The sequence below is a fragment of the Ictalurus furcatus genome, chromosome 17 (assembly GCF_023375685.1).
Source record: "Ictalurus furcatus strain D&B chromosome 17, Billie_1.0, whole genome shotgun sequence".
NCBI classification, from domain to species: domain Eukaryota; kingdom Metazoa; phylum Chordata; class Actinopteri; order Siluriformes; family Ictaluridae; genus Ictalurus; species Ictalurus furcatus.
Genome location: NC_071271.1, coordinates 13145043 through 13159178, shown reverse-complemented (window position 1 = coordinate 13159178; position 14136 = coordinate 13145043). Strand labels below are relative to the sequence as shown.

General features: G+C 40.4%; 1 protein-coding gene across 1 annotated transcript in view; it reads right to left on the bottom strand.

The window, feature by feature from the left end:
* The window catches only part of brip1 (BRCA1 interacting helicase 1), a 37903-nt gene that overhangs the window by 21016 nt on the left and 2751 nt on the right, over positions 1 to 14136 (bottom strand). Inside the window, 8 exon segments of the mRNA XM_053646602.1 lie at positions 332 to 486; positions 625 to 757; positions 1193 to 1392; positions 1730 to 1951; positions 4887 to 5183; positions 11511 to 11675; positions 12888 to 13033; positions 13113 to 13304. Of these exon segments, the coding sequence (XP_053502577.1) occupies positions 332 to 486; positions 625 to 757; positions 1193 to 1392; positions 1730 to 1951; positions 4887 to 5183; positions 11511 to 11675; positions 12888 to 13033; positions 13113 to 13304 (1510 nt within the window).

Here is a 14136-nt window from a genome sequence, read left to right as displayed (position 1 = left end):
ATTATAAAATATGGCTGTTCATTTTTCATGCTGAAAAAATGTTTGTAATGGTTAATAACTGAAAATCTGAACTTAAACAATGCACAGGTTGATAAAGAGAAGTGGTTTTCAGTAAAGAGAACCATGAAGGAAGTTTTCATCATTTGCTTGTGTATACTGTGTCAAGTGTTCATATTCAAAACCAAAATGTTTAGAGTAAATAAAATGTGAGCCAGAAATATTATTTCAGGACACAAAAACAAAAAAAAAACAAAAACAAAAAAAAAAGGCATCCACTATGATTTGGAGGCAAAGCTTATCCATATGCTCAGTTTTTCTAAGGGATAATGACCTGCAGTTTTGTCTAAACAGAAATCCCAACACCATAAAAAGGCTCTTGAGCACAGTCTGAGTGTTGGAGCTGATGGTGGGAACCTCTACTGTGTCCTCTCTCCCATTCACCAGCCCGACCCGTTCTTCCTTCTCCAGCACTGCCTCAAAATGCTTCTGCTCAGCAAGCAAACACAAACAAACACGAATATAAATATTATTTTCTGCATGGGGGGGAAATGTAAGAAAACATAGAATATTAGAATGGAGCACGTTGAAGGTGGACTATAGGCAACACTCTGTGGAATGGGATACCTGAAGCACAGGAAACGTGTCAGCTGTTATGCCAAGACCATGGAAGATGTCCAGAACTTCCTTCCCAGTCCACACCTTATAGGCAGACTCATAGTCCCTGTCTTGCAAAATACTGGAGCTTTCTTGTATCCAGCTGCACACACAAATCCACACACCATTTGTCAGACAAATTTGACACCATTTGAGGTTTCACAGCCTTGTCAAATCAAATGCCTAATGCTTAATCAAAGACATAATGGATATTAAGCACTATATGGAGATCTTAAGTGATTGAAGAATGATGTCGTAATTTGTCCTGCAATTAACACCAAGTCTCATGAGATGATACACAAGAATTTGTCAATAGAAAACAAGTTATCTCTGCTCACTAATCGATAAAAGAATGATAAATGAACTTCTACATGATGCAATCTGCCCCATGCACCTTTTTTCTGTCCACCATCATAGGCTCCATTTACCCCTTTTTATCAAGTTACATACTGTACAAACCATTAGCCACAAGGGAGTTAGCAAAAAATTCATATTTAGATTGTTCTATAGCCTCTGAGAGGAAACAAAGACAGTGTACTTGAGCAGGCTGCAGCAAAAGGCCAGAAGAGGCTCATGGTGATTCCGGCGGATGTTATACGTCACCATGGCCTCAAAATCCTCACGGGCCTCCCGCAGCTGAGCCTGGTTTAGGGTATAGCTGGCAGACTCGCGGGCGCAATCCTCAATGTTATGAGCCTCATCCAGCACCACAATCTGCCCCTTTAGATTGATGTCCATCTATGGAGAAGACGGGAGCAATCATCTTCAGTAAAGATTAGAAAAGGCTCAGAATAAACAGGATTTATGCATGCAAAATGGTATCTGATTGATCACCTTTGCAATAAAAATTGTATTGCCTTATTCATCAATAAGAACTACGTGTTGCAGTCTCCAAAATATATTTATGATTTCTCAAAAACTATTATATATTATTATATATTAATATTAATACACATATTACAGCACAGGTGACCTAGTTATAGTAGGACATGCATACATTAATACCATACTGTGTATTATGGTTATTTGATATAGATTCCTACAGGCTCCTGGTCTGACTGGGAAAGAAACTCACACTCTCCCGGATAAGGGGGTCCAGCAAGTAGTTGTACGGGCAAAAAACAATGCAAGCATCCTGCATGAGTTCCCGGGCTGCATAGTAGGCACAGGAGCGTAGCTTATTGCCCAGACTGACCAGCTCTTCTATGTCCCAGGCTTGGTGCAGCCCATGCACCCACTGCAAAGACCTCTGCTCCCGCATCTTATGCACATTGTGGTAGAATCGGCATGACTGGCCCTATAAAAGAGACACAAAATGTTTTAAAAAATCAAATGGATATTCATTGGGAACCCATATTCCCTGCTAAACTGTAATATAGGCCTCGGTCAAATAAAATGGCAGGTCACTATTCATCCCTAACATTAGACAGTGTATCCTCATTATGTAGTTAACAATTTTTCACTTATAACAGTGAGAGCATTGTCACTGCTAAAAGACACGTATCTGTTTCATAATTAGAGCAGGTGTCTTTCTGCTGGACCATTAAAAGGGGCATCTGTTCATTGTGCTGGGACTTACTGGAGCCTGCAGTGGCCTGATGAGAGGCTGACAGCAATTTCATCTGTATTATAGTCAGGGAGATTATCCCACAGAGGGAGCATGGGATTAACACTGCCTGGCCAGGGCCATTTCACTGCAACAGTCATATGATGGTGATGATAACGGAGATGTGTGACCTCATGGCAAATGCTTCAGAGGAGAATAAAAGAAAGGAGTGGGGTTGCAGGCCTGACTGGAAATGACACAGGAGACAGTGCTAGTGACTTATACACTCCTAAGCAGAGTCATCTCCCGTGCCATGGCCATTTACATGCACGGACGGAACAAGGTCGGCAGCTGAGCAATAGGTGCTTATAACCCAAGCTGCCTAGCGGCGAGGAGGATGATAAAAGGTTTTTCGTTAAAACTGACCGCACCTGAAGCATTTGACAAGTGTGCATTAAGAAAAGGTTCTGAATGAGTGATTAGGGGCATTCTCACCCAGAACTGGTCCCCACAGCTCCAGTGACAAGGATTTCACTCACAGATCCTTAAAGAGTAGGTTTATGTTACAGTGGATATATTCTGAAGGCTACTAATCATCTTCCCATTACAACAATGTCAAAGTGTAAAGACGGCTCACCAAACTAGTGAACACCGACTATCTAGCCTGAAGGCCACGACAAGAAGCAGGGAACAAGTGCTTCCTTTGCCAAGCAGAAATGAGGTCAAATTGAGTTCAGCAGATTCAATTTGTTGGTACTATTGTAGAAGCCCAATTCCGAAAAAGTTGGGACAGTATGAAAAATGCAAAAAAAACCCAAAAAGAGTCATTTGAAAATTCAATTCAGCCTGTATTATATTGAAAACACATTATTAATATTAACACATTATTTGAGGTTTTAGTTAGTGAATTTAAGTTATTTTTGAAAATACACACTCATTTCAAATCTGATGACTGCAACACTCCAAAAAAGTAAGGAAAGTCGATTGATTACTACTGTGTAACATCACCTTTTCTTTTAATAACATTTATTAAGAGTTTAGGCACTGAAGACACCAGTTGGTTAAGTTTAGGAAGCAGAATTTTCCCCATTCATCCATTATGTATTTCTTCAGCTACACAACTGTACAGGGCCTTCGTTGCCTTATTTTGCGCTTCATAATGCGCCACACATTTTCAATCGGAGACAGGTCAGGACTGCAGGCAGGCCCTGCTAGCACCCGCACTTTCTGCTTACGCAACCATGCGCTTGTAATCCAGGCAGAATGTTCTTTGCCGTTGTCCTGCACTGGATGGCAGCATATGTTGCTCCAAAATATGTACATATCTTTCTGCATTAATGATGCCCTCACAGATGTGCAAATTACCCATGCCACGGGCACTGACACAGCCCCAAACCATGACAGACGCTGGCCTTTGGACCTGACGCTGATAACAGCTTGGATGGTCCTTTTCCTCTTTGGCCCGAAGAACACGACGGCGGTTGTGTCCAAAAACTATTTGAAATGTTGACTCATCTGATCACAAAACACAATTCCACTGCGCTACTGTCCAGCTCAGATGAGAGTGAGCCCAGAGAAGTCGGCCGTGCTTCTGGACAGTGTTGCACAGTAAAGCCTTAACTTGCATCTGTGGATGCAGCGGCGAATGGTGTTACCAAAAAGGTTTACCAAAGTATTCCCGGACCCATATCAGGATATCCATTACAGACTCGCAGCATTTTTAAGACAGTGACGTCTGAGGCATCCGAGATCACACGCATTCAGAAGTGGTTTTCGGCCTTGCCCTTTATGCTTAAATCTTTCCTTAAATCTTTTTATTATATTGTGCTCTGTAGAATGTGAAGTTTTTCAGAATTGGGGTTGTATAATAATTCATTATATGGTGACCACTGTTTGAATCTAACCTCGGATGCTGAGCAAATCAGTGGCCCTAATATGTACTTAAGAGAGGTATCAGAATTGTATTGAAACTGTGTCTCAGTAAGGTGTTGGGCCACCGCAAGCGTCCAGAACAGCTTCAGTGAGCCTTGGCATGGATTTTACAAGTCTCTGTTACTATAATGGTATTATGAACACCAATTTCCCCAAAATATATTCCCTCAGTAGATTTTTTAAATTATGTTGGAGGAGAGCACTCTCTAACACATAGATTCAAAATCCACCACAGGTGTTAAACTGGGATGAGATCAAGTGACTGAAGGCCATAGCATATGATTTACATTATTTTTATACTCATCAAACTAATCAGTGAGCCCTCATGCTCTGTGAATGGGGACAGTGTTATCCTTGAAGTGACCACTTCCATCAGCATAATAATGTTTCAACTCCAGCAACAAGTAACCTACAGCATGACATAGCCATCAGGTTTTCTTTGCCACCTGTCTTTATTAAAAAGTTATAATAAATTAATGCACATGCATATCAACACATCTAGAAAGATGAACTACCCACTGGCTGCCGAATCTATTTTTGCTATTACTAACTTTCAGCTTAGCATACCTATTATATAATAACAGAATTCATAGTTCAGAATTAACAAGAGCATGTGAACCTAATGGGCTGAACAAACTCTGTCAATGAAGCCTTTCATCTCTTTGAGGGCTCACGTGGTGACACATGAATAAAGACCCTGTGTTGAAAGCTGTAGTGATGTCAGATGCTATGAGCTGGGCATTGGGTGACTCACATTCTTGGCCTTGAGTAGCTCCTTGCAGCGTTCATTGCGGTTGGCGTGGGGTACCACTTCAGGGTGGACACACGTATGGTCTCGGCTGGACAGGATGGTCATGGGCACAGTGGAGTACAGCGTCCGCTTCAGCTCTCGTGCAATTTGGGTGATCTGTTTATGCGTACGTGTGCCAAAGAAAATTTTGGGGACAGCTTTCTTCCCATTACTTTCCTTGTCTTTTTCCTTGACTTTTTCACCTGCCCTCTGCCCTTCTGCGAGGCTTGCACAAGCACACAGGGAACAAGGTACTGGAGACTATGGATGAAGAAAGGAAAACAAATCAACCTCAAGTACTGTAATGACTAAGACTACAGGAGCAATGCTAGACATCATGTCAGTCAATTAGATGAATAGGTTTTTTACGTATGTGGACATATAGATAAACAACGTAGACATGAAAGGGAAACAATATAAGTCAGGATCAGATGACTGCAGCTGAGATGGAACGTTTAGACCCCAGTATTGTTCATGATGCTGCTCCCTGACTGGATATTTCTAATTATAGCTTTCGCACACAAGAACCTGCCAGCTAGTGAAACTGATCCTAAGCAGATCTGTATGAACACATTTGTATATGAACACATTTAGTAATGCAACACATCTCTCATGCAGTCATGTGCTATACAACTCCATATATACGGTGTATGTATGTATGTATGTATGTATGTATGTATGTATAACATATGTACAACAGTGCATTGCATAAAATCATTCAGTCACAGATCAAAAGATTCAGTTAATATTCACATTATGTTCAAATTGGGGGAAAAATGTGATCTCAGTGACTGAGCATGGCATGGTTGTTGGTACCAGATGGGCTGCTTTGAGTATTTCAGAAACTGCTGATCTCCTCTGATTTTCACTCACAACAGAATGAAAACAAAAAACATCGTCAGCAGCAGTTATGAGAGTGGAAATGCCTTGCTGATAAGAAAGTTCAAGGACCTAGACTTCGTTGAGCTGACAGTATGTCTATGGTAACTCAAATAAAACCTCTTTACATGGTGAGCAGAAAAGCATCTCAGAATGCACAACATGCCAAACTTTGAGGCAGTTGGACAAGAACAAGTATTTGAGGCTACACTGGGCACAGGCTCACCAAAACTGGTCAGTTTTAGATTGGATAAACATCACCTGTTATTATTCCAATCGCCTAATATCCAGTTTCAGAGAGCACACCTGCTGTCAAATCCATAGACTCACTCTGCTTTTGTCAACAGTTCAGGCTGCTGAATTGTGGTGATGTAATGGGGTGGAGAAGGTTTTCTTGGCACTCATTGGCTCCATAATAACAAATGTGCATCATTTGAATGCCACAGCCTATCTGAGTACTGTTGCTGACCACATGCATGGTCACAACTTACCCATTTTATAACGGCTACTTCCAGCATGATAATTGCCATGTCACAAAGCACAAGTTGTCTCAAACTGGTTTCATGAACATTACACTGAGCTCAGTGACCTCCCCAGTCATGTGATCTGAATCCAATAGAACATCTTTAGGTTGTGGTAGAACGGGAAATTTGCAGCATAAATGTGTAGCTGAAGAACCTGACAATCAGAATCTCAAATTTTCTCATATATATCCAAAATCCTGTGGAATCCATAGCACTAAGAATTGAAGCTGTTCTGGGGAGCAGGGGTAGGGGGGTGGTAGGATAGTTCCCACTCAGTATTAGTGTGGTACTATTAATTTGTAAGGAAATTGGCATGCAAGTTTTTCCACACATCCTGGATAACTTACAACAGTTCTTACGGAGACTAAAATCAAACATATAACTGGTTTAATGCACAGGGTTGTTCTACTCTACCTATACAGCTCACCATGAGGAAAGCTACTGAGGTTTTGAATATTCATTTTTAAAAATCTAATATGCTTTAAAAGGGCAGAGTTAAACATAATGTGAATGATCTGAACTCGCACTGGTGAGGCATTTCAGAGCACTTTGGATTTGATTTTATTAAGGGGTTACTGAATACCTAAAACATGAACTCCTTCACTTTACCATTGTTCTATTCTCCAAGAGTAATAAGATCAAGGCTTATCAACAAACACTGCATGTTACAACTTAATGCTTAATAATCACTCTCTTAGCCCTTGCTCCAGTGGTGGAGTCACCCTTTGGTCAGCCACACTGCTTCTCAAACCTTGTTTGCCATTAAATATTACAACATACTAGATGGAGAGGATAGAGTGGGATAAAGCCTAGCTCCCCTGCACAGACTAAAAAGAAAATGCCTGGATGCAGATAATGTTACAACAGAGTTGGAGGAGTTTCACACCAGCGCTCCACTTGTCTCAGTTCCTTGGATCAGCTTACCTACTGCTGCCACATTCAATAGCCCAGTCCAAGTACCCTGCCTCCTGTGCTGTATAATTACTTATTCATCGAATGATGGAGGGAGGGCTGCTCGTGAATGGTAGGCCTTGTCAGTGGCAGCACAGGAAACAGCTGACACAAGAGTATCCGTTACATGAACCCTGCCACAGTTTCGGCCCCTCTCGCCACCGGGCAGCAAAGAAACACCCCTGGTATGCAGATAACAGCCTCCGCTGGCTGGACCTGCCGCCATGGACACATTCAAGCTGCATTCTTTCACCATGGGGGCCCTGATATCATCTTGGCGGTCTCCCTCAGCTCAATCCAGTCCTTGCTATCAAACACTGCCCAGCCTTGTGCAGGAGCGTCAACCTTAGCATGTTGTCTCAGCTGGGGTCATCTGGGGGCAAGACAAACTGAACAGCTCACTGCTCTACAGCATAAAGCAGTGTACAGAAGAGACTTTGATGTATCATAGAAGGTTTCTTATAAGCCTCAGTTCTCAGACAAACAGCTAGATAATGCATATCGTATTTACCAAATTAAACAAAAACTGCCGGAAAGACATTTTTTCAAGGAAGTCCTTCTGTTGGAAAAAAAAAATGATAATAAAGCAAACACATTACAACCAAAAGAGATAACACCACTTATCCTCTAAACATAAATTTGTTCAGACTAGATCAAATGCAAACTGTGTGCTTCACGGTTTCCAAGTAAGACTCCAAATGCATATTATAATAAAGAAAAGACTTAGAGGATTATAAAGGATTCTAAAGAATGAGACAAGAAAGGTGTTTGGGCTGATGATAATGGACTGGTTCAGCCAAACAGTACATTCACTGTGTTTTTCTAGAGAGGTGCAAGGCGAGCCCTGTGTCCTGTTAGAGCTCTGTGTTTGAGATCCTAAAGTAGATTGTCCTCACCCCACAATGACTCTGATGGAATGTGCAGGCCTGCATTTCAACAGGTGAGCTCTGAGAGCTTGACACTCAAGCCCCCCCCCCTTCAAAAACTCCTTCAGTAAAGGACATTGAAAAGAAAAGACGGACAGAGTGAGAAAAACAGCCTTCATAAAAAGTCTTCACGGGTCTTCACTCCCCTATCATGGCTGCCCCTGGAGCCCTTAGCGCTCCCCCCAACCAGCCAATCTCTAGAGACACAAAGCACCTGTTTATCCCTTGAGCGCAGTAACCAGCAGGTGAACCCCATTCAATATTTATCCCAGGCTTTCACAGTTCACTGCCAAGCAAGGCAAACCTCTTAATTAAACTGGAGCTTGCTTCAAAGGGCCCATTGAAGATGTCAGTCAGCACTGGCAGGGGCTACGCACGATGTCAGATGAGGAATGGAAACCCAAAGCAAACCCCACCCCCTTTAACCCACCCACAAAGGCTAAGCCTCCACCTTCTATAATAGTCCACCAATCTCTAGGAAATTCTACCACAAGTCACTCAGTTCCTCATTCTAACTAATGTACACACACAGGCTCTCCTGTATCATAGACAAACACCAACACAGATTCTTCTAATGGGACAGCATCACATTTTCTGAGGAGCTACATACAGAGAAAAAAAATGCTGAACAGTTTTAGACTCAATCAAAGGTAATGGCTATACCGTCACTGAGCACTTTAATAGCAGTATAGCGAGGGGGACACTAGGTCCTGACTCTCTGTGGTCATAAAAAATCCCAGGACACTAATGGTAAAAGAGTATGGGTATAACCCCGGTCTCCTGGCGAAATCCCTCCATTGGCCCTTATCTATCATGGCCCTCTAATAATCCCTATCTCTGAACTGGCTACATCACTTTCCTCTCCTCTCCACCAATAGCTGGTGTGTGGTGGGCATTCTGACGCACTATGGCTGCCGTCGCATCATCCAGGTGAATGCTACACACTAGTGGTGGTTGAGGAGACCCCCCACCATACAATGTAAAGCCTAGTAATGAGTGCTTAGAAAAGTGATGATCTCCTAGGATTTTCATGCACAATGGCCTCTAAAGTTTACTCAGAATGGTGCAATAAAGAAAAAACATCCAGAGAGTGGCAGTTCTGCAGAGGAAAATGCCTTGTTAATGAAAGAGGTCAATGAAGAATGGTTTGAGCTGACACAAAGCCTATAGTAGCTCAGATAAACACTCTGTACAATTGTGGAGAGCAAAAAAGCATCTCAGAATGCACATCATGTCAAACTTTGATGCGGACGGGCTACAACAGCAGAAGTCCATGCCGGGATCCACTTATGTCAGCCAAGAACAGAAAGCTGATGTTGCAGTGGGCACTCTGGACAGCTGAAGACACAAAAAACGCAGCCTGGTCTGATGAATCTCGATTTCCGCTGAGGATCAGTATTTGGTACCAACAGCATGAATTCATGGACCCAACCTGTCTTGTGTCAACAGTCCAGGCTGGTGGAGGTGGTGTAATGGTGTGGGGAATGTATTCTTGGCAGACTTTAGGCACGTTAACACCAACCAATCATTGCTTGAATGCAACAGTCTACATGGCCACAATTTACCCATTTTCTAATGGGTATTCCAGCATGAAAATGCATCATGTCACAAAGCAAAAATCATCTCAAACAGGTTTCATGAACATGACAACAAGTTCAACATTCTTCAATGGCCTTCCAAGTCACCAGATCTGAATGCAATAGAACACCTTTGGGATGATGTAGATACAGGAGATTCCCAGCATGAAAGTGATCCTGAAAATTCTGCAGGAATTGAGTGATGCAATCATGTCAACATGGATCAGAATCTCAAAGCAATGTTTCCAACATCTTGTGGAATCCATGCCAGGAAGAATTGAGGCTGTTTTAAGAGTACAGTGAGGCCCTAACCGGTATTAGTACAGCGTTCCTAATAGAGAGGTCCATGAATGTAACTGTAAATTTCATTGTGTTTTAGCACGTCGAGCATACTCTCACTTAAAAAGACCCCTCATCCTAGGACTATTACATCCCATTACTCACTACAGTCCAAACAGGAGCATGATCACTCAGCTATGTGAGCCATTTCTCAAGTGATTAAGTACTGCCTGAAATAAATAAATAAATAATAATAAAAATATTATGCACAGCATACATAATGTTTTTTTAAAGACATTTTGTGGCAAGTCATCAAGTCGCCATCATGCTTTTGATCCCAAAAAAAGAATCAATACACTGATTTTAGACATGTAAAACTAAGAGTCAACCCCAAACTTTGGAGCTGATTTAACACGGTGAAAATTATTCACCTTGCACAAACACTGCTAGCACTAGTATCAGTTAGCTATTACCAGTAGGTATTTGCCTGTTTTGGATTTGTCTGGTCAGAATTTAACAAATCAAGGCTTGAAAACATGCAAAAAACAACAAAAACAAAAAAAACAACACAGAATACCATTACCGTGGGTTAGATTTGGTGTCTCATTTCCTTGACATAATATTCTCATGTTGTGATGGATAAATGTCTAATAAATGTGTGGAATGTTGCATTGCAGTTACTGAGCTGTTATTTAATTAGGCCTAGTTAAAGGTTCTGCAGTAGTATTAGTTAATTGAAATGCTAAAGAAATATTGTTAAATACATAATTTTGTCATTTATTGCATTTAAAATAATTCAATTTAATTAATAAATTAAATTAATAGATAATTAATAGATTCATTGATTAAAAATAATTGTTAGCTGTATACTTTAAAAGCTTTCAAAGAAGCTAGAACGCTGCCATCTTATAAAACTCTCTGCTGCCACCCACTGGTCAAATGTCAATCCACAGAAAACTAAATCTAAGTTGTTATGGCAGAACAATGTCCAGTTTCTGACTGCATGATTTTATTTGTAAAATACTTAAATGAATATGAATGTCTAAGAATCCTCACACTTCAGTTTTATGCACATTTTCTGGAAGTGAGATACTGTATATGATGGGAAGACATACACAGATCAATTCGTTTCCATTTCCAATACGATACAGATATCAGCTGGGTGTCATCGGAAACTGCACTCAGAGTAATCAAGCCTGCTTTCTGCCAGCTCCTGTTTTTAAGTTATATGAAATGTCACAAGAATGATGGGGAAAAGATTTAAGATTATTTATATGCCAAAACCAGTGTTTATGATCACTGTATCCAGATTTAACTTAAAAGTTGTTTGGAGCACAAAAAAAAAAAGCTGTGAAATGCTCTTGCACTAATATGCAACAGCAAAAGATCCAGACACTGTTATGGTAAGCATTGCAATAAGGCTCAAACATTAAATACTTCACATATACTCACACAGCATTCAGCAGGTGGCAGGCTGCCTTCAGGTTTGGCTTGCCTGCTCAACTCTACAGTCCAGTTCTCAGCCCCAGGATTAGCCCTTTCGACTTCCTCCTCCTCCTCCTCCTCCTCCTCCTCAAACACCACACCTTTTTCAAAACATCTTCGCTTCCTGCTTTGCTGAACACCACATGATTGACAAATTACAGGTCAGCTTAGAGTAGTGCTCGAAAGTCTGTGAACCCTTTAGAATTTTCTATCTCTGTGCATAAATATGACCCAAAACATCATACGAGTCCTAAAAGTAGATAACGTGAACCCAATTAAATAAATGAGACAAAAATAAGATACTTGGTCATTTATTTATTGAGGAAAATAATCCAGTGTTACATATATATGAGTGGCAAAAGTATGTGAACCTCTAGGATTATCAGTTTAATTTGAAAGTAAAATTAGAATTAGATTTAAAATTAAAATTAGGTGTTTTCAATCAATGGGATGACAATCAGGTGTGAGTGAGTGTCCTGTTTTATTTAAAGAACAGGGATCTATCAGAGTCTGATCTTCACAACATGTTTGTGGAAGTGTATCATGGCATAAACAAAGGAGATTTTAGAGAACCTCAGAAAAAGAGTTGTTTTTGGCATCTAATAGTGTACGAGGTCACAAAGGAACCCAGAGTAACTTCTAAGCAACTAAAGGCCTCTCTCACATTAATGTTCATGATTCCACCATCAGGAGAATACTGAACAACTGCAACATTGCTGCCCCTCTGCAGTTTGCTAAAGATCACGCTTTATGTACTGTTAGGACTATTGAGGATGTTTTAGGTCATATTTATGCAGAAATATAGACATTTCTAAGCACTTTTCTCTAAGAAATTTTCTAAACTTTCAAGCACCACTGCATGTTCATTTTAGTGCTCAAAATGAACAGTGACTTGACATACTGGTGAAGTCCTCAGTGGTCAGATTTAATATTAAGTTTATGTATTACAGATTCTCGTGTTCTGAGAAGCCCTGAATAACATGTGCTGTAAATTACCCTGAATAGCACAGCAGTGCCTCACTGAACAAATGCAAGCCATGAGCAAACACAGTATGATGATAAAAAAAAAATTAACAACTAATCTACATTATGTAATAGCTATCCAACTAGACCATGTTGTGATTTATGAGAGGTAAAAGAGTGGAGGGCCGGCTCCACCACCAAAATTACCAGCACTGAAATAAAATAAATTATACAGTTAGCATTACTGCTATTCTACACGTCGATGTCTGTGCAGAAAAGTGTTTTACTTGAGTTAAATCTGATTGAGGGTGATTAATATTGCATACCATGATAGACAATTTTTTTTAATAACAGCCAAGATCTAAATATTTACAATCCTACCTTCTGATCAGCAGCAGGTGCCCGAATGCGCTTCTTGTCAGGCTTAAAGTCCTCATCACTTGGTTCTCCCTGTGTATTGAGGGAAGCCTGAAATTTCTCAGAAAGCCTGGATGACAGAGTGGATCTCTTGGCTTGATTTTCCTCCGCTGTTAGTGAGAAGAAAACTCATCATGTCTATGACTTGGGTAGAGCAGAGATTCAGAACTGGTTCCTAAGAATGCTAACCTCTCGGAGGTGTGATGACTTGTGCAGCAGTATTTTCTCCAGTAAGGTCAATCACAGTTGGTTTGGACGCTGTAGTGCCAAAGGAAGTAGATGAGCAACGAGCTCTGTTGTGGCACACACACTGACATGGGGTAGTAACAAATGGCTTTTTCACATCACATGATGGGCTTCCTCCCTCCTGGTCTGACTTGGCTTAGAGGAATAGAGAAGGTAAAATTAGACAGAAAATAACATCCCAACGCCTTTCCATTATTCTCTGTTTATAAGCCAATAAGGCCAAACTTGAATAAGTATATTTAAACGGCCTCCAAATTAACCCCCCTTAAAACTCACTTCCAGTGCATGTAACAATTTCCAAGTAGTGTTTTCCATAGCTTGGTATCAAAATTAGCCATTTTCTTCAGATATAAAGATATAAAACTTCTGTAATTATCTTAAAACTATCAAGAAAAGTGTCTCTGAAGCAAAACACATCAGCAATTGAGGTTCATAAAGTATAATAAAATTGTTCTGCCAACATGTTTTTATTATTTTTATTCCTGTCATGTAACACAGTAATATTTAGTAATATTTTCTCCATTAAACCACTTTCAGTAAAAATTGTGTAAAACTGCATATTATTTATTTAGACTTTTTGTTATATTGTATATATCTGACTGAACTCTTTCTGTACTTAAATAATACTTTACATACTTATTAAAGTCCAAATATCAAACTGAAATGTAATGGACTTGTAGCTGTTCAATCCAGATAAAGGCTTATGGATGTCTCTTATGCATAACTGTTAGAGGTAAAATTTCAGAAACAATTCAATTGTTAACTGCAATGAACTATACATTCATTCATCTTCACTAAGCGCTTAATCCAGATCAGGGTCACAGTGGATACTGAAATTTTAGGAGTGAAGTGAGAATACACCCTTGATGCGATGCCAGTCCATCACAGGGAACCATGCACTTACATAATCAGACCTGCTGGAAATTTAGAGTCACCAATCTGCCTACCAGCATGCTTTTTGGGTGGT